At 39.5% G+C, this 19,257-nt stretch overlaps 1 protein-coding gene across 4 annotated transcripts in view; it reads right to left on the bottom strand.

The window, feature by feature from the left end:
- Positions 1-19,257, bottom strand: part of KHDRBS2 (KH RNA binding domain containing, signal transduction associated 2) — a 1,516,682-nt gene that overhangs the window by 74,275 nt on the left and 1,423,150 nt on the right. For 2 of the 4 annotated variants that reach the window (XR_011203853.1, XR_011203854.1), the window contains exons 10-11: positions 3,946-4,123; positions 2,031-2,082 (exon numbers count right to left, since the gene is read on the bottom strand). Coding sequence is in view for 2 of the 4 variants with exons in the window: in XM_069235755.1 (XP_069091856.1) it covers positions 4,026-4,123 (98 nt within the window). In the remaining 2 variants the exon portion in view is untranslated. Of the gene's footprint in view, positions 1-2,030; positions 2,083-3,130; positions 4,124-19,257 lie in introns of those variants that run through there. The other 2 variants (XM_069235755.1, XM_069235756.1) reach the window with 1 other exon arrangement.

Raw genomic sequence — 19,257 nt, 5'->3', positions numbered from 1 at the left:
CTGCCATGAAAAGGCTGCAAGAAAACCAGTGCTGGGGTCCACAGGGGAACCCCTGCACTGCCCAGCACCCTCGGAATGCACAATGCTTGCCACGGCAGACAGTGTGTATTCCGAGGGTGCTGGAAGAACCCTCTGTGTGACGGCATTGGTCACAGCTCCAGAAAGAGCAGCACAATTTCCAATGGGCTGACCGGCAGAAACCTCTAATTTCCCAGGTTTCCGCCGGTCAGCCCAGTGGAAACCATGTACTTGTCCGGAGCAGGAAAACATCAGATCCACAGCAGTCCCATCTCAAAGGGCTGCCGAGCCGACAGTCAGCCTGCTAACCTCGTAATAAAGCCCATAATGCTCAACGGTCCCTATTGAACTTTAGTCCAATAAGTTGTTTAAGGAATCAAGATAATTAAAAACACATTCTCATTCAGATTCACATGAATAAAAGTACACAGACCTGACTTAGGGTGTCCAATAGCATCGGATATGCAGTCATTTGTCAGTACGACTGACAAAACTAAATATGGGTAGCAAGGCCATTTGCTTAAATGTGGAATTCAGTATTGCCTAAATTCATTGATGAAAGTGACAATGACCCAATGCTCCCTAATTATTCGAAATTATTCATGTGGACTTATACCTATATTTTGAGTACATTCATGGAGGCACCTGACTCGCCAACAGTCACTGTTTCCAGGAGTATATTATAGAAATATTTTGTGAATGCCAAGTTACTCAAATGTGAAAATATCATTGTATGTGAAAATGAGCTGGTAAACTATGTGTAATTGTGCCTCCCACATTTAATTACACTTACTATTATTTCTTCAAAGTGAAAATATTGTTTCCCGTAGTGAAGTTCATTTGTCTACATCAGTGGTTCCCAACCTTTTGACTTCTGTGGACCTCCCACTTTGTCATTACTGGAGCCTAGGGACACCCACTGAATCTTTAATGGCATCTTTGGACCCCTGCACTGAGTTATTACTGAAAGTTGGGGACCTAATCTGCTAATATTATTTAATTTTCTAAGCAGTTGCGGACCTCCTGAGGAAACTTCACAGACCCCCATGGTCTACATACATCCTACAGGAAGCTTTCACTTCCCCTACTGAAGCCTGGTTACTCATATATTCTGTCCAGTTGCAAGAGTATATTTCCAACCTTAAGAAGATGAGAACTTCCCCATGAACGTCAATTCACCAAAATGCCAGGAATAGCAGAAGTGACATCACACACCCTTTGACTTTAAATTTCACTCACATGCACTGCTTACACATACACACATTCATATACATTCTCATGTAAACACACACCCTCAAGTATGCGCAAAACATACATTTCAAAACATTTTTTTACTCATCTCAGCTTCCAGGGAGGGCCATAGTCCAGATAATTTTACTCCATTTGTATTATAGTAATAGTGAATAGTTAACCATTAGTTACTATTAATGTAATAAAAAGATGAAAGAAAACAAAGAGAAAGGAGCCCCACCCGACGTCCAAAAGGATGTGCTGCCACTGTTCTCCTGCCACTGATTTTGACACCTCTGAATCTAGGGGTCAACATTTGCGATCCCTGGCTACATCTAAATGACGTCCATGCCTGCTGATAACTTTAGAAAACTTAATAAAGGGCAAGTTTGCTAGTGTTCATCTAATTGCAGTGATATAAACGCCCTCTAACAGCCATAAGCTGATATTTGAAGCATGTTGGCTCACACGCTATAATGCATTATACTGATGTAACATTATGTGTGGTTAATTTGTGACTGCAAATTCACATTTTATGAATACAAAACAAATCTTTCCACTTAAAAATGAGATACCTAGGTAGGTCCCCAAATACATTTGTCAACCAGGCCCAATGAGATCAACATATAGCATGCAGTGGTTCAGAGTTAAAATAAGAAAAACATTACTGTACCTGAACTATTTCATCAGTCCAGGAGTTTAAGAGACCAAAGGACTATACAAAGTAGGCATTTGGCACTCCTGTGAAGAAAGAAACTTACAACATCAGATGCACAGCTTACCTCAACACTCTGAACTAGAACTGCTGCTTAGGGTCCCAATAACCATGCGCACCTGAAATATTTAAGCAGATTAAACACAAGTTACCTATCATGCAATTGAAAGGAAAATCCTGAATAGCATTTCAGAATAATATCAGAGGATAAGCTTCACAAGCTTTGCAAATTATTAGTAAATGTTAGCATGCAACTCCAGCTGCAAGAGATTCCGAGCACACGCTAAGCCATAACATTTCTATTACTTTGTTCTTATCAAAAAAGTAAACCAATTACATTGACAAAAGCCACCATTTTTCATTTGAAAAAACAAACTGTAGTTTAGACATTTACAGTTCAGTTATACCTAAATAATGCTTTCATCCCTTTTCTATAAATAATTTAGATTATATATTTAAAGTTAGCAAGTGTTGCATTTCTATTATTGTTAATTTTAGTTCTGTTTATTAACTGGAAGGTTAGAAAGTGCAAAATGAGAAAATAATAATTTGTTGATACTAGTTAATGGTAATTAGATGGTTTAAGATCCTAAAATCCTATTTTGTTATATTTTGGTAGGTTTACTTTTTTAACTATCGGTAGCTTGATAATAGAGAATATTTAACATTTACTTGCATACTCAACATTACAGAGTTACTATTAGTGTTACCTGTTTAACGTTTAGTCATCCTTTGAGTCCTGCGACATATTTCCTTAATAATCATCAGCCATCAAGTCTGATAGTCTCAAAAGAAATATCAGCCCTCTAAACTGCCTTCAAGGGCGGTGATATTTAGCACTGAAAATTACAAATAAAGTTTTTGAAGTTGAAGAGCAAGAACCGGGCAGTGACACTGATGATTTGGTTATAAAATACAAATTGTTATAAACTACGCAGATGCAGTCAAAGCACTCCTTTGAGTGGAAACAAGAGAATTCTATGCAATGCTTACAAAATTAGGTGGGATCATTAATATGCGGGGAAACTCAATGGTTAAAGAATTAGGCATTTAGACACTCTGGTAAGTGGTAATCTTACCTCTTTAAACTCCATTACATTCTCGCGAGAGACATGCTAATACAAACAAGTCAATGAGAGTTTGTGTTTAGCAAGATCAAGCTTAGAGGATGGTTTAAAATCAATTTATTGTTCTAAATCATTTTTCATTAACAAGTTATACATTAATCTTTGCTAACCATAATTCATGTAACAGTTTAGTTGGTTACCTTTTTAAATTATTTAACAACCATAAGTTAGTGAAACAACTTTTAACGCCTTACACAAGAAAAATGCTTAAAACACGCTTGGGATCATTTTTGTAATTTTAAATATAAAAACATTTTAGTCAGCTCTTGAAGAAGAAAAAAGCAGGCATTTAATAGTTAGAAAACACGTAATTCAAAATTTAGTTTGTTGCAAAAGGTTTCAGCTTTATTGACAAATTATGGCAAACATTTGACAAATTGTGGTTTCCTATTTAGAGAAGCTTACACATGGACCTTTATGAGATTATTTTAACAAATACAGGTTAAAACACTGAACAAATTCAGTTAGCTACATACATACAGTAGCCACTTGTTTTCAACTCCTTTGTAACAGCATTTTAAATTATATTTACAAACTGAATATTGAACATTTTAATGTAACATATTAGAAAAGACAGGTTAAAACATCTTATCTACACCTCCATTACCTCTCATTTCAAAAAATCATATAACAATGTCAGCAACCCTAGCCAAAAACTTTGTTTTACTTGAATGAATCACAATTAAGAAAACATATCCTGTTGGCTTTTTTCTAGACAATGTTCACCAAAGCTTTTCAGTCCATGTTATAAATTAATCCTAGTGCCAATGACACGCCAAATGTTTTAAGAAATATAAGAAAATAGGATAACTGTAATTCAGTAATCCCTTGGATAGAAAAGAAATGGACTATTACTTGTCTTGGTGCTGTTATTTTTGTGCTGACCAGAGGCTATTAAGTGGCTTTGAGATGAAGTCACAGATGATGAGGGTCCTTCAATATCTAACATATGGGTGTTCTCTGTAGCCACCTCTGGCTGACCTGACAGTGTGCGTTTTTAAAATGGGACGAGTTGAATGCCAATCTTCATGCCCTAAAGCAAAGAGAAAAGCGAGAGATACATTCTATGAAACTTACTATTAGTAGCAGAACACAACAATTATCAAGAATAAACAATATTCTTTACACATGACAAAGTTGACTGTTAAAGACACAGTGCCCTCATCACAAAAAAAACAGAAAAGCCTGAAGTATTTACCACATGTGGTAAATACCTTTACTCCAGAAACAGGCATTAACCACGTGTGGTAAGTTCCTCCTATTCAACTATTTACAAAAATGGAGCACCTCATGCAGAATAATTTTTAATGCACCAAATTCCACTTTTTGCCCTTTCCATGCATTTCCCTCAATAAATTCAGCAGGGTTGATAATGATCATTTCACAAGGATCATAGTTTAGCCATCAACACATAATGAGGGTCTTTGAATTTGATGACAAACACCAATCATCAGACCACCTCAGAGGTACAGCTTTAGAAAGCATGTATGTGTACTCTGTAATAACTCTTGCATTCTTTTGTGAATCAGACTCAAACTCCTTATTATTAAAAGTGCAAAGAGACAACAGTCATTTATTTGCACTTATAAAATATGAATATTCAATGAATACTTCCATTTTAAATATTTTTGAACCAATTCATAAAGGCATGGGAGAGTTTTCAAACGAGTATTACTAGATAACTACTTTATGTGCTAAGCCCTCATGGATGCATTTCTTGACTCACAGAACACAATTGTTTTTTAACTCTACCTCTGTTTACAAGTTTTGCCTTATGCAAGTTTGAAAGATTCTGAACAACTTTACTGATGTTGTCCCTGTAATTTCATGTGGGATTTCATGCTATGTTTTCTCTACCCAAGACACAGACACTTGCACAGAAGAAAAATAAAACAAAGTAGGGATGAAGGATGCAATATTTAACTAATTACCATTATTAACTAATTATCATTGACTTAGCGTTACATAAATTTATATTGCACTCAAAATTATAGAATTTGCATAAATGACCATAACATTTCCAATGTTCCTGCTGGAACAGTAAGTTTCTCAAAATAAAAACATCTGCATTCAGTATTATTTAGTTAAAAACAAGGGACTTTTTATTGTTTTGTACTATAAAATACACTACCGGGCATCCCATCTTGCAACATTCAAAGAGAAGCATCATTTATAACAATGTAATGTAAACAAGATATTCTCCTTTTTGAAGAGCTGTGACTACCACTGACCGGATAAAACACCAACTATAGAGAAAAAAGGAGACAATCTACATGTGTGTCTAAACATGCTGTGGTCTTGGTTGCGACCAAGGACCATACCATGGCCATCAGAGGCTACCCTCCTTGTGGCCTGGGGCCTAACTCTCAGGCTGACTTCACAACCGATAGAGTAAAAATACAAACATCGAAGATGCCTCCTGAGACAATATTGAGTGAGTTAAAAAAAAATACTTTAGCTATATAGAGCTACAATTAAACTAAAAGAAACCATTTTGGACAATACAGGTTCTTCCATCAGAACTTTAAAGAACCCCTCTAGTGGCATTCCCTTCTATGATAAGGAATACATGCTGACTGCCACAAATTATTGAAAGGCATAACAGCTACAAAAGTAAACATATTAAGGACTGAGAAATGTTCCTTGTGAACTAAAACAGAGAACTGTTTTGACATCAAATACTAACACTCAATAAATTTACTGGTTATTGGTAAAGGCCACAAACAAATCAATCTGTTATACAACAAAAAGAAGAGAACATATGGTCTGCCTTGTCATGATGGGACAGAAAGAATGAAAACCGTTAAGAAAGCAAGGTGGCAATAATGATAGCAAAATTGAAAGCAAAATGTATTAAGAGAGAAACTATATTGCAACAAAATGGATAGATTGACATTGAAATGTAATGTTAACTGATTAGTAAATGAGCAACAGACTATAGACACATTGCAGTCACAGAATTGAGAGTCATGGAATGGTAATATGGGTGTGTTGGCCCACTACTACCACATTAACTGCAATTATCTTAAAGGTCTACATTGTAGGTATTTTAAACATATGAGTCTAAAAATCATCATGATCCTGACATCAATCTTCACTCCTTTTTTGTGGACATTGACACCTGGCTCAACTTACAAAATCCTCTCCGAAGTGCATCTGCCAGGAGACTTAATTATCTGGGTTAATGACAACAAATGGCAGTAGAGTTGTGAATGAAGAAGATGAAGAGCAGAATGGAGGAAGAGAAATAGAGGAGAAGGAGAAAAGAGGAATGCAAGAAAGCCTGGGCTCAAATGTAGGTGGCTCAATCACGAATGGCACTGGCAATGTGGTGATTTGATGTTTGGGAGTATAGCACTGAATGTGAGGTCATTTCCCATCTCCCAAAACTCCCTTCCATTGTTCAGATTACATTTTTCAAAAGAACAAATATCCCACCAATTTATTTATTCATAAAATGAAAAATCCTTACATTCCTAGTTGACAAACATAGCTTTTCAGCTTAAACATTCTGCTACCCCTGGTGTTTCAGTGAATGTATGTCTATGGCATTGTAAATTACCATTATGAAGTTATTATTAAGGTAGGGCTTGGCTCTTAGGGGTTTCACGAGGTGTGACATATACCTTTATTTTGACAACTGTTCATACTCTAAGGCATGGAGCGTATTGGGGCATCTTGACATAATAACCTTGTTGCAGGATCTCATAATCCCAACAGTTTGTGTCAGCCTGCCAGGAAAGTAACGTAAGAGATGGATGGAAGTTCAAGAATACCCTGTGCATTTGTAGATATGTAAAAATGACATTCAAAAATATATGTGCCTTGGATGGTCATTCCATGTTACAGGAATTTTATATAGTAAAGATGTCCCATGCGCAACAGGGATCATGGTCATTATAGTTCAAGGAGATTCCTGAATAATTAGCATGTAACTCAGTTGCCTACCTGTTCCCTCAACTCAAAAAAGCCTACGTTCATATTCAATAAAATGTGGAAAGATTACCACACACGTACTACGCTGAAAGACTCCAACCTATTTTACTCTACTGTTCCATAAAAGTACCAGTAGGAAGCCTGTTATTAATGACTCATATCTGTTTGCTGTCCTTCCATCAGGTCTATTGTTCTCAAACAGGAAAAATTGTTTTCCCTCCATTAAATAAATAATTCTCACTATTAGAGAGGCGATAATGTGGTCCGAACTCAATTAATTGATGTCCTGCCTTTCAACCAGAAACATATTACACTATAGTTGCTGATGCAGCAAATGTGACAGAAAACTATGTTCTCCTCTAAATTACGTGATTGTAAATATTTCAATGGCACACAGATTATCTTTGTAGGACCTTCTTAATTTCACATATGAAAATATATATCCTTCCTTTAAAAGTAGATTATCCTTGCGAACCATTTACAGTGAAAAATCTTTTTTATACTTTCACTGCAGGGATGTATCAATCTTAATAATAGATACGTCATCCATTTTGGTCATTATGCACCCAGACCACACAGGCTCCAATGTGCCTCTTGTAGGTTACTGAGATTGTGTCAAAAGCTAGCTTTTAAACATGTAAACAAATAGCTTCCTCTGGCATTCAGATTTCCACATTTGACATTACACTTTCAAACTGAATGATTACAATTACAGTCTAAAATGTGTGGTTAGTTGGAAATTCTAACAGAACTTAGCAGCTCAGAAGACACACTTCATAGTGGAAGTTCATTTGTTTTCATTAATCATGATACCAGAAAAAGGATCACTGTTCAAGAACACAAACAAATCCCCCAAAAAAAGAAGGTTCATAATGAATGCATAATACAGTGCAAACCCAGTACCATGGCACATCTACCTTTCATTGTTCCTACCGTCTGAGGTACAAGTTAGATAAAACAGCTGGAGCTGTTTAGGGGTCAAAATACGTGCACTGGGAGCCATTTAGTAGTTTTGTAGTGCCCAAGTCAAAGCATGCCAAAAAAATCAAGTGTCATGAAGCTAAATAATTTGATGAGACCATAAAAACAAGAGATCTTCCCAAAGTAAAGCATAAGCACAAAGAGTCCCTATGTTGCAGTTGACCTGATAAATACTGGTCATGTGTGTGCTTTATAGATATCTATTAACTGTTTGCAAGTCAAGCATATTGACCTCCACATTCCTTGGCTTTGTTGAGAAGGCATTTTGCAGGGCTATGTGACCACTTACAGAAATTGATTCTTCCTTACCAGCCTACAAGACATCTCTGCCATTCTTCCCAGAATTGTACTTCTGCTGTCTTCCATAGACAAAAGAAAGATAGCAAGTACAGGATCTCCCATAGTTCCACCTTTTTAACTCATTTGCCACTGTGTCTTCATTAGGAGACAGCCTACCGAAGGAAACCTCAAATACTTCAACACAATTTGTTTTTGTGATGCCTTGAATTGACCCAAATCAAACGTTTCAGATTTTATTTCCTTCTCCCTCACTCCAAATGCGTCTATCCTGGCATTTTTAAACATATGCATTTCCTAAGATTTTCAATGCATTCCTGGTTCTAATTTTGTCGACCGGGTCAAACTGAATCAGTCTGAACAGAAACAGACTAAGGCCCTCATTATGACATTGGCCGTAAATGCCACTTCCGCCATGGCGATAGCCACCAACATACCGTCGCAGTGGCTACCAGCCGCCCACCCGCATTGTGACCGCAGACGGAATTCCGCCAGAAGGCTGGTGGAATACCATTGACGGTAATGGCGGTGGACGGCGGTAAGGTGGTGCTGCTGCCAGCAGCAGTGCCACGCCAGCAAAACACTTCCTACCGTATCATGTTCCGTGATTCAGCCTGGCGTTGTTTTTATGGCGGGCGCTGCTGGCTTGAGCCAAACCACCAATGTCATAATTGGGGAAAAGGTACTGCCAGCCTATTGGCAACACCTTTACCCAAATTACCACCGTCTGCCAGGGTTGTAATAACACCTAAGTGTGGATATGGGTTCCATTTTGTAGGTTCCTGTCTAATGACAACCTTTGGTTGTTGACCACTGGATACTGTTAATATGATTTCAAAATGTAGGAAAAAAACATTGACCATTCAAGGTTGAATCCTACTTATTGAAATAGTAGAAAATGTCCCTGCCATCCAAAGCATTCTTCTAAGACTTGGTATGTGGAGTTTCACAGGATTTGTCTCTCAGCTCTGTTCTTTTTAATGTATACACTGTGCAGATGGCATACTCCTCTCTGGATGACATCCAGATTGTACTGGGCCTAGAGAACATTGCCACTGATATTGTAGTCAGAGTCTAAAACTATGCTATGTAATGTGAGATGGACTTATTTATTGTAGAATGGCATTGTGAAAAAGTGGGTTGTTGGTTGTGCAGGGTGAACCCTGCTCAAGCAATATCCACAATCCCTGTCAGGGAGAACCATAAAAGTCACTCAATCAGCCTGTGCTTACTCCTCTGGTAGCTTGGTACAACAGAAGTCAGACCTAACTTAGAAGCAGTGTGCAAAATGTTTACTCAACACACAAGGAGTTAAAAAAAGTGAAAACACAAGAAAAATCTCACACCAAACTATAAAAGTAGAGTCAATTTTAATAAATTATGTGACACCTACATGCCAAAAATCTAATCAGTAGAACAGGCGAGTTTCAATTTCAAAGAATACAGGTAAGTGAATGCCTGAAAGCACAAAGCGCCACTTATGGTTATTTGGTCATGACTGTGTGAAAGTCAAAAGTTCAGGCCAACTTCAATGAAGCTTGGACCTGAATACAGGGACCAAGTTAGTCTAGCTGAAAGGGTTCCCTTCAAAATCCAGAGCAAAGTGTTCTATTTGTGGAAGAAGGGGCTGTGAGGAGCAGGGAGAGGGCTGCGGATGGTCATCGATGTAGTGTGAAGTGCAGGCAGGCATCATGGATTTGTTGGCGTCATAGTGTGAAAATTCTGTTGACAGCAAGGTCAGTTTTTGCTCAAGCTTCACTTTGGAGTTCATGGTTGGCTGTCAATGCTGTAGCGCAAAGCATAGATCTTAAGCTCCTGGGCATTGTTGCAGATACTAAGGTGAGAAAACTCGGGTTCACCAGAACTTCGCTTTGGCGGGTGGGGGAGGCAGTAACATCCTGACGTGATTGGGACCACTTGCAGAGAGACCAAAATGTCAAGATTTCTCTTTATTTTTTTAAGAAAATCTAAACTGCTTCCACACCAGTTCAGCTGGGAAGTTGCAGGGAGACTCTGGAGCGTATTATGTCCCTAAAGCTCAAAACAGGAGGTCAGTCAGCTGACCCTTGTAGTTACTTCAGCCTAGAATGCAGTTCTACTCTTCTTTCTCAGTAAGCAGGGCAACAGGCTCAGACTGCAAGGTCATTACATAGACAATAATAGCAATTGTAACCTGTGCATCTTTGTAAATCATCACACTAATCAAACAAGCTCAACTGGAAGTGAATTGTTGTGTGTTTATGCAATCACGGCATATACGTTTTGTGAAAACCATGTATATTTTCACAGAGTGTAACAATATATTTTTCTGAATGTGGTCTAAAGGACATGTTTAGGTGTAATTTGAAAAAATAGCATGAAAAAACAAATAATTGGAAAAAAATATATAGATCAAGACAGTTCATTTACTTGTCTTAGAATTTAAAGCCTTCTTTGAATACTTTCAGCTAGGGTAATTGGTTATATATAATTTTCAAAACTTAGAATTTTCAAAATTGGAATTTAAAATCCCACTTTACCGTTAAATAGGATTTTGATTACAATCTTAGAAACACCAAATATGAAATTCTTACCTGTTGCCATTCAAATTCTAGCTCTTATTTAATGTAATATGGCAACCTAACTAAGTATATACTATCGGAGAGGTAGGCCTTACTGTAGTATAAAAGGTATTTAATGTTTTGTCACTACCAGGACATGTAAAACTTACAAACAATTACATGTCCAACCTTTCAATTACAATGCACCCTGCCATAGGGGCTACCTAGGGGATCTCAAGGCTTGGGAAGACGATTATATTGCCATGTTGAATTGGCATTTTAAAACTGCATTCAGCCTGCCATGGTAGGCCTGGTACATGATTTAAGGGTCTAGTTAAGTGGGTAGCACAATAAGTGCTTCAGGGCCATGAGTAGCATATAATTTACAGGTCCTGTACCATTCTACAAGAGACTTATCAGTAAATTAAATGTGCCAATCGAGTGTAAGCCAGTTTTACCATGGTTGAAGGAGCGAGAGCACGAATACTTTAAAACTGATTAGCAGTTGTAACGTGTATAGTGTCCCACGGCCAACAAAAACACATTCAGCAAGAATAGGAGGGGTAAAGCCAAAATGTTATGGGGAAGACCACCCTAAGGCTGACAGGTCTAATGGGCATACTAATCTGAGGAATGACACTTCTGGCCACCTGACATGTTGCCACAGTTTCAAACCCAATTTGAATTATTCTTTTGCCAGTAGTTAATACACATTTCAATTTACAGTAACATCCTTGTTAGTGATTAGTATCTCCCCTTTCTTCATTAGCAATCAAACATTTCTATGGTAAACCCTATAGTAAAGATGTGAATTCAAGAGCACTTTGAATGTGGGACACCCTAGGTACCTTTATGAACATCTACAGTTAGTCAAAATTGGAACAGCACATATGCTATCTAGCGAAGATGTGATAGAATTAGCAAGGTTTTTAATACTTTATGTATGATGCTTTACGCCGAAATCAATTACCCCAAACCATCTTTTGTCCAAACTAATCGGAGGAGCTCCATGCCACATTGTATACATGGACCTAGCTCTTTGAACAGCCTGGAAAAACTGGAAAGAATTTAATTCTTCCTTTTTTGCTTTTATTAACTTTCTAAGCAGGCAAAATACATCATAATGTTCAGCAGACAAATTAAAACAAGAGTGATATAAAGTGCAGTATAAAAATATATAGCAAGAAGATTGATAACCAATCATGGATAGCAGCAATCAAACTGCAAAACAGATAATACTGTCAACATAGGGCACAGATCTATAGCAGCAAAAATTAATCCAGGCTGAAAACAACGCATATGGTTGCTATAACTCATAGTTTACAAATATAATACTGCATAATTTCCTTCAGAACCAGAATTATGCAAGTAAAAGTGCAATAATAATAACAGAAATACATTGTTCTGTCGTAAAAATAAAACAGCAGCCACAATTTCCCAAATAAAATACAGGCAGCTTAAAAAATGCAGGTGTACTACTCTACAACTGCCTCCATCCAAGAAGTTAGCAAAGCCCAAATTCTGGCTCCCCTATGCTGTTTCTTGCATCCTTTAAGTTTATATAGAGAGTTTCAATATGAAAGATTGCTAAAAAATCTTGATCCCCACATAGAAAATGATGGGGATCAGGACTTAGCCATTCTGATGTTGCACAAATTCACACGACAGCTGAGGCAATGAACATTAAACATGATTCTTGTCTAAGTAATTCGTCATTGTCGTCCCCTCAAGCAACCCTGAGTCAACAGAGATGGTGTAATGCACACTTCAGTACATAGTACTAACCCCCCAAATCTTTCGATTTCCTGTATAATCATTATCAATTTTGGACATGAACAAAATTGATAACTTTAGCATCCGTACTACCACAACAATTACATTGGCCACCAGATCCAGCACGCCACTTGGCCACTTTTACCAAGGTATGATATAAATTAAATACGGTTTTAAAGTGTTGATTGGCTGTTAGCAATGAGATATTTCACAATTCAAGAGATTCCTCAACGCACTGACCCTCAACACCCTGCCTAGTTTCCCATTTCCTATTCTGCAGTTCTAAGTCATCTGGATATAACTGTATTAATAAATCATATATCAAACCAACTTGTCATTTTTAATAGTGTGTTTGTATCCCTTATGTTCTTAAATAAAAAATCTTGTAACTGAAGAAATGTAAAAAAAATCTCCCTTCAACAACCCATGTGCCTCCTGTCAATCACAATAAGCCCAGATTTGTCTTTTCCTGTATAGATCACCTACAACTAGGAAACCCTTCTGTGCTCACCTAGACATGGTTGCATCACGAAATATCAGTAGAAGCACCACTGGAGCTGCCATAGGTGTATATGAGTCAATTTTAGAGATGCCTAATTTCCGTTTGACTTGTACCCGTGACTACTATGCTGCTTTGATAATCTTAAACCTGGTTTTCTTTTAATAGCTAAAATCTAAGAATTTGACCAAGCATCTAGCAGCCATCTCAAAAATGTTGTGACTTTTTACAGTAATAGCCCTATTGAAGCCACTATCAATTAGTGTACCCATATGTTAAAGCATACATGCCCAGTAATAAAATCTTAAATTAGGAACAGGCCACCCCCACAGTATCATGGAAGAACTTAGGGACATATTTATACTCTGTTTGTGCTGAATTTGCATAATTCTTTTGACACAAATTTGGCACACACTTAACTCCATATTTATATTCTGATGCTAGACACGTCTAGCATCTAAATATAGGACTTTGCACCATTTTTTAGATGCGTGAACCTACCTTGCGTCAATGAGATGTAAGGTAGGCGTTCCCATCCAAAAAATGGCACTATCCCCATAGCACCATATTCATCCCTCCCTGAAAAAATGCCACACGGGTGGGATGTGGCCCCAAATATTGGAGCTAAGCTTAGGAGGGTTGTGCTCCTGGAAAGGCAAGGCTGGTTAGCAGCACTTTTTTTTTTTTTGTCGCTAACCAGCCTTACATCATTTTTTGGAACACAACCCCCTCACCCCATATCACCACCCCCACCCGGTTAGCATAATTTTTGAAGAAGCTAGCACAATCTTAGCACCAGTCTGCACCATTCTTTAACTATGGCACCCAGTTGGCACTGTGGTATGGTGCAAGCCGGCTCTAATATTTTAGCTGCAAAAGTTTAAATATGCTCCATTATATAACCACCCGCCTTGAACTCTTATATCCTCACAAGAACCTACAATAGGTGTTTTGCAGGCTGGAGAGCCAAAATCTGAAAACACAAAGCACTTTAGGAAGGATAGACCTTTTCAAAACATTACACCTCCCAAATAATGATAGGTGTAAATGGTCTATTCCTTTCTAGCTTCTTTTGGTTTCTTCCAATAATTGTGCTAGATTCTTTTCCACCAGCTTATCCAAAGTTGTTATAAGTTTAATCCCAAGATATACTACTTTATCCACAACACAAACATCATTAAATCTCGGCCCGTCAGTACATAAGAACTGTGTTTTACCCTCATTCAGCTTGTAGCCTGAGACTAAGCCAAACCGCCTGGCTAGCTCTTCTATTGTGGGGAGAGCAATGAGATGATTGGATAAAATCACCGCAATATCATCCACATAGGCCAAGACTCAATGTTCCACCCGGCTTACAGTAACAGGTTTATGTATAGGTTCTTCCCGAGCATAGCTGTGAAAGGATCAATAAAAAGGGTGAATAATAGTGATGATCATGGGCATCCCTGCCAGGTTCACTTTGAGATTAATATCCTGTCAGACTCCAGGTCCATTATACAAACAGTAACTCTTGGCAACTTATACAATGGTTTAATAGCCTGAACGAAATGTTCCCAAAGCCTTTTTACTTCATTACTACTCATAGAAAACCCCATGACACCCAAACAAATGTCTTCTCAGAATCTAATAAGACTAAACTTATCAATAAATTCTGAGCTGCTGCCATTCCCAGCAATGCTATGAACCTCCTAATATGGCCAGTGGTACCGTGACCAGGAATAAAACCATGTTGGTGCACCAAAACTAAGGGCACAATAACCCTGCTTAGTCTATTTGCCATGATTTTGGTATAGATCTTCTCATCACTATTAATGAGAGAGCTCTGCAGGTTTGTCTCTCTTTTCAAATACAATAATTTTCTTAGTATCCTAAGAAGGGGGAATTGTCCCCGATTGTGCTTGAAGGAAAGACTGCAACATTTCCTGCCTAAGTTCACAAAAAAATACATCATAAAATTCTAACAGGATATTATTGAGATCCGAGTCCTTCCCTCTTGCTAAAGATTTAATTGCCTCTACTATCTCACCTGGGGTAATTGGGACATCCAACATTGCCTGGTCCTCTTGGTTTACAATAGCCATGTCTAAGTAAATGGTCATAGCCCTCCGTTGAGTTTCCCAGCTCTTCAGGATACAGCATTTCATAAAAGTCATTAAATACCTTTAACATATCATGTGATGATTAATGTAGCAGCTAGTGACAAGGGAAATCCTGCTTTCAGTCATTTTCTGTCTGATGTGGTTAGCTAATAATCACCCTGCGCTACTGCCAAATTTATAATAGTCTACTCTAAATTGTTGAAATTTGGTGGCCACTTCCGTCCCCAGGTGTTGATTGATTTTCGATTTTAATATGGCTATCTTTCGTTGTAATTCCTGAACATCTGATCCCTTAAGTAGCCCTCCAGTGAGCTCTTACTTGGTTAGAATCAGCTGGCCATAAAGGGTTTGAGTTTCTTTTTAACTTCTGCTTCTGCATCCCCATGGATCCGTGCATTCAGAGCATCCCAGACGATAACAGTAGACGCTATCCCTCTAGTAACATCAAGAAATTATTCATTACTGTATTTACAGCCGCAAATTCGATGCACAGCCTACCAGATCGAGGCACAGCCAAACCGGAATGACACAGACTGACTTCCCAAGTGAAGAATCAGCGCAGCGCCTGCCGTGTGACAATAAATTCAATGTATCACCTCCCAGATCGACGCAATGCCTGTGACTTTGTCCCGCATGCCCAGGATTTCCACGCATCGTCCCTGGGTGTCACTAAGATCCCTGCATCACAGTGAGGAACCAAGCCTTCACAACGGAAATCGACGCAAAGCACCTTGCAGCGTGGAAAGAAACAACGCATCTGAAAATCCGACCCACACCCTATTTTTCAACACATCTTCTCCTCTTCGGGCCCCGTGTGTGCTTTTTTTGACACAAGCCAGGTACTTAGTGAAACCAAGAGACAACTGTTGATTTCTAAGATTTAGACTCTTTTTAAACTTGCAAAAGTGATATCTCAACTTGTGCTTATTGAATCTTTATCGTTTTGAGCAAAATGTAACCAGATAAAACTCTTATGTTTGTCTATAACTGTGTCGTGTATTTTTGTGGTGTTTTCGCTGTGTTACTGTATGATGTATTGCACAAATACACATTGGTGTTCATTATGACATTGGCGGTAAATACCACTTACCGTCATGCTGACTGCCACCAACAAAACGCCACTGCAGCGGATAACCGCCAACCATTTTATGATACACACATACCAATCTGTCACTCTACAGCCACACATAAGTATGCCAGCCCAAAGGTCATTGATAAACTGGTGGTATCAAAACCCACACCGTTACGGCACCATAACTACGCCCATCACATTATGATCCACGGATCACCCAGGTGGATATTCAATGATGGTAAACTATTGGCGGGACATACCGCCGCGCTCAAAATACACACACTCAAACAAAACTACACCACATTAGACAATTCAAACTACACACACCTGACACCCATACACACACCAGACCCACACTACTGTAAAACACACACCCACAATACCCACATCCCTTTCCAACTAGAAATAGTTGCCAGAAGAAAGAGAGCACCCACACAACCAGAGCCACATAACATCATCCCCTATACACGCACCTTACATCACACACCCAACACATCACCCCCCACACCCTCACCCACACCACTCACACTACACCCATGGCACCACAACAACACCCCAGGTTCTAAGAAGAGGAGCTAAGGGTCATGGTGGAAGAAATCCTCCAGGTAGAGAGACAGCTATTTGTATCACAGGTGCAGCAGTCATCCGATGTTAGCAAGATGGAGTTATGGCGGAGGATCGTGGACAGGGTCAACCCTGTGGGACAGCACCCCAGAACAAGGGATGGCATCAGGAAGAGGTGGAACGACCTACAGGAGAAGATGCATTGCTTGGCAGCAACACACCAACTAGCTGTACAGATGACTGGCGGTGAACCCCCACCTCCTCCCCTACAAATAACAACATGGGAGGAGCAAGTCTTGGCAATCATGCATCTTGAGGGCCTGGCAGGAGTAGGAGGAGGACTGGACTCTGGTAAGTCAAATCTCTATTACTATCAACCTCCTCCCTGCATGTCATCACAAACCCACACCCTTACCCTCACTCCCATCACTTCACCACATACCCCACCATCACAAGCCACTCATCTCAATTCGAAGCCCTGCATGCAACACCAATTTATGGACACCCCTCATAGACCTGCATGGACACCTATCACCACTGCATGCACACTAGAGACAATCACCTAGCCCCACAAATAGCAACTCTCACAAAGGAAAATCTGCCAGAGCAACAACAACCATAGAGGGCAACACACCCATGCACAATATGTCTCGTGCAGAAACAATAACGCTGCATTCACATCCCCACAGGTACCCCAACGTCACCGGAGAAGAGGTGCATGCAACATCCAGTCCCCCCCAGAAGAGGCCCACAGTGATGACAGCAGCTCTGCTCGCCTGGATCTGGATGACCAACCTGGCTTATCAGGGATCTCCGGACAGTCAGTTACCCAGGCACAATCACACACCACCACAGCACCCACCCAGTAGGACCATGCCTCTGTCCCCAGGACACGTCAATCAGCAGTGTGTCCATCCCTACAGGGACCCCAGGACACCCAGCAAACACAGGAGGATCAGGGACCTGGGGTCAGTGTCAGTGGGCACACGGTTCAGGGGACAAAGGCACAGGACAACAGGGAAGCTGGGAGGACTGCTGTGCAACAGGGGGAGGACAGGCCCAGGGATCCGACTCTCCAGGAGGCACTCACCATGATCCTGGGAGCATACCAACATTCCCAGGATACGCTGGGCCAGATTCTAGACAAGTTGCAGGAGAACATGCGGCTGCAGGAGGGACAGTACCTGGGCATCAGGGAGGACTTGAAGGAATCACAAAAAACTAATTGTGGAGCACACATATATACAAATTCCTAACTGTCCAACATAATGGATTCAATAATCTGTAGGCACTGGTAATAATATCTGAAATTACAATAAACGTCAAAATACAAACAAAAGCAAAAATTAAACAAATTGTACAACTGGTATGTGGCAAATGCATATAAATCTATTTAATCAGCATAGTTGTATCCATTCCAAAATACAATTCATATCAACCATAATTCAGCTATATTGAAATATGTTAGTATACAGTCCAACCTAAATGAACAAATGAGTCAAGATAAGTCTGTATGTAAACAATCTTGCTTGTATTAGCAAGATTCAGCCGACACGTGTTTCGTCCTGTTATAGGACTTTTTCAAGGCTCCTTATGAATGATTGGAATCCATAGTAATACAAAGTCACTTGTGTGTCTTGTTTCATATGTAATTAATTTTCTTCATAATGTGTCAATATTCGCAATTACAGAGTAGAGTTCATATGTCCGAAAAACCAACAGCTCACATGAATATATCTTCATCTGCACCGACCTGGTCTCCATTGCAGGGGTGCTGCCAAACATGGCCAACACTATGAGGGAGGCAGTGGCACACCACTGGGCCCCTGACACTAGCCAAACGATGAACAGCCCTCCACCGCTGCTGCGCTAGTGGACAAAAGGCCTCGCCACAGGAACAACAGGCCACCAGCACCCCTCCCCATGCAGAAGGAGAACCACCCCACAAACGTTGCCTGCGATCCAGGCAGAAGCCAGAGACTATTGCCAAGACCTCCTCCAGGAAGTAAGACTCTCCTGATTGTCACCCTTGTGTCCCACTCTGTCACTCTGTCCACCTTGAACTGCCATTGCTCCCCTTCCTATGCCTCCTTGGACAATGCACATGTGATACAAATAGACTGGACTCTATCCTGGACTTTCCTCCATCATCAACCCAGCCCATTCTACTACCCCCTCTACTTCTTAGCATTTAAATAAACACCCTTTGAAAAAATACAAGTATGGAATATGTCAAATGATTTGTATTCATTTTTCCAGGTTTAAACATTGCAATTTAACTGTACAGTAATGTATACATAGGAAAGACCTGTAGTTGCAGTCAACACACCAGGAGCGATAGTGGGGCACAAATATCTGAAAATAGAGATGCCAAAGGGTACAGTGAGTGGCCATAACAGTGGGAAA

Source organism: Pleurodeles waltl, chromosome 5 (genome assembly GCF_031143425.1).
Source record: "Pleurodeles waltl isolate 20211129_DDA chromosome 5, aPleWal1.hap1.20221129, whole genome shotgun sequence".
Taxonomy (NCBI): domain Eukaryota; kingdom Metazoa; phylum Chordata; class Amphibia; order Caudata; family Salamandridae; genus Pleurodeles; species Pleurodeles waltl.
This window is presented reverse-complemented; position numbering and strand designations above follow the sequence as displayed.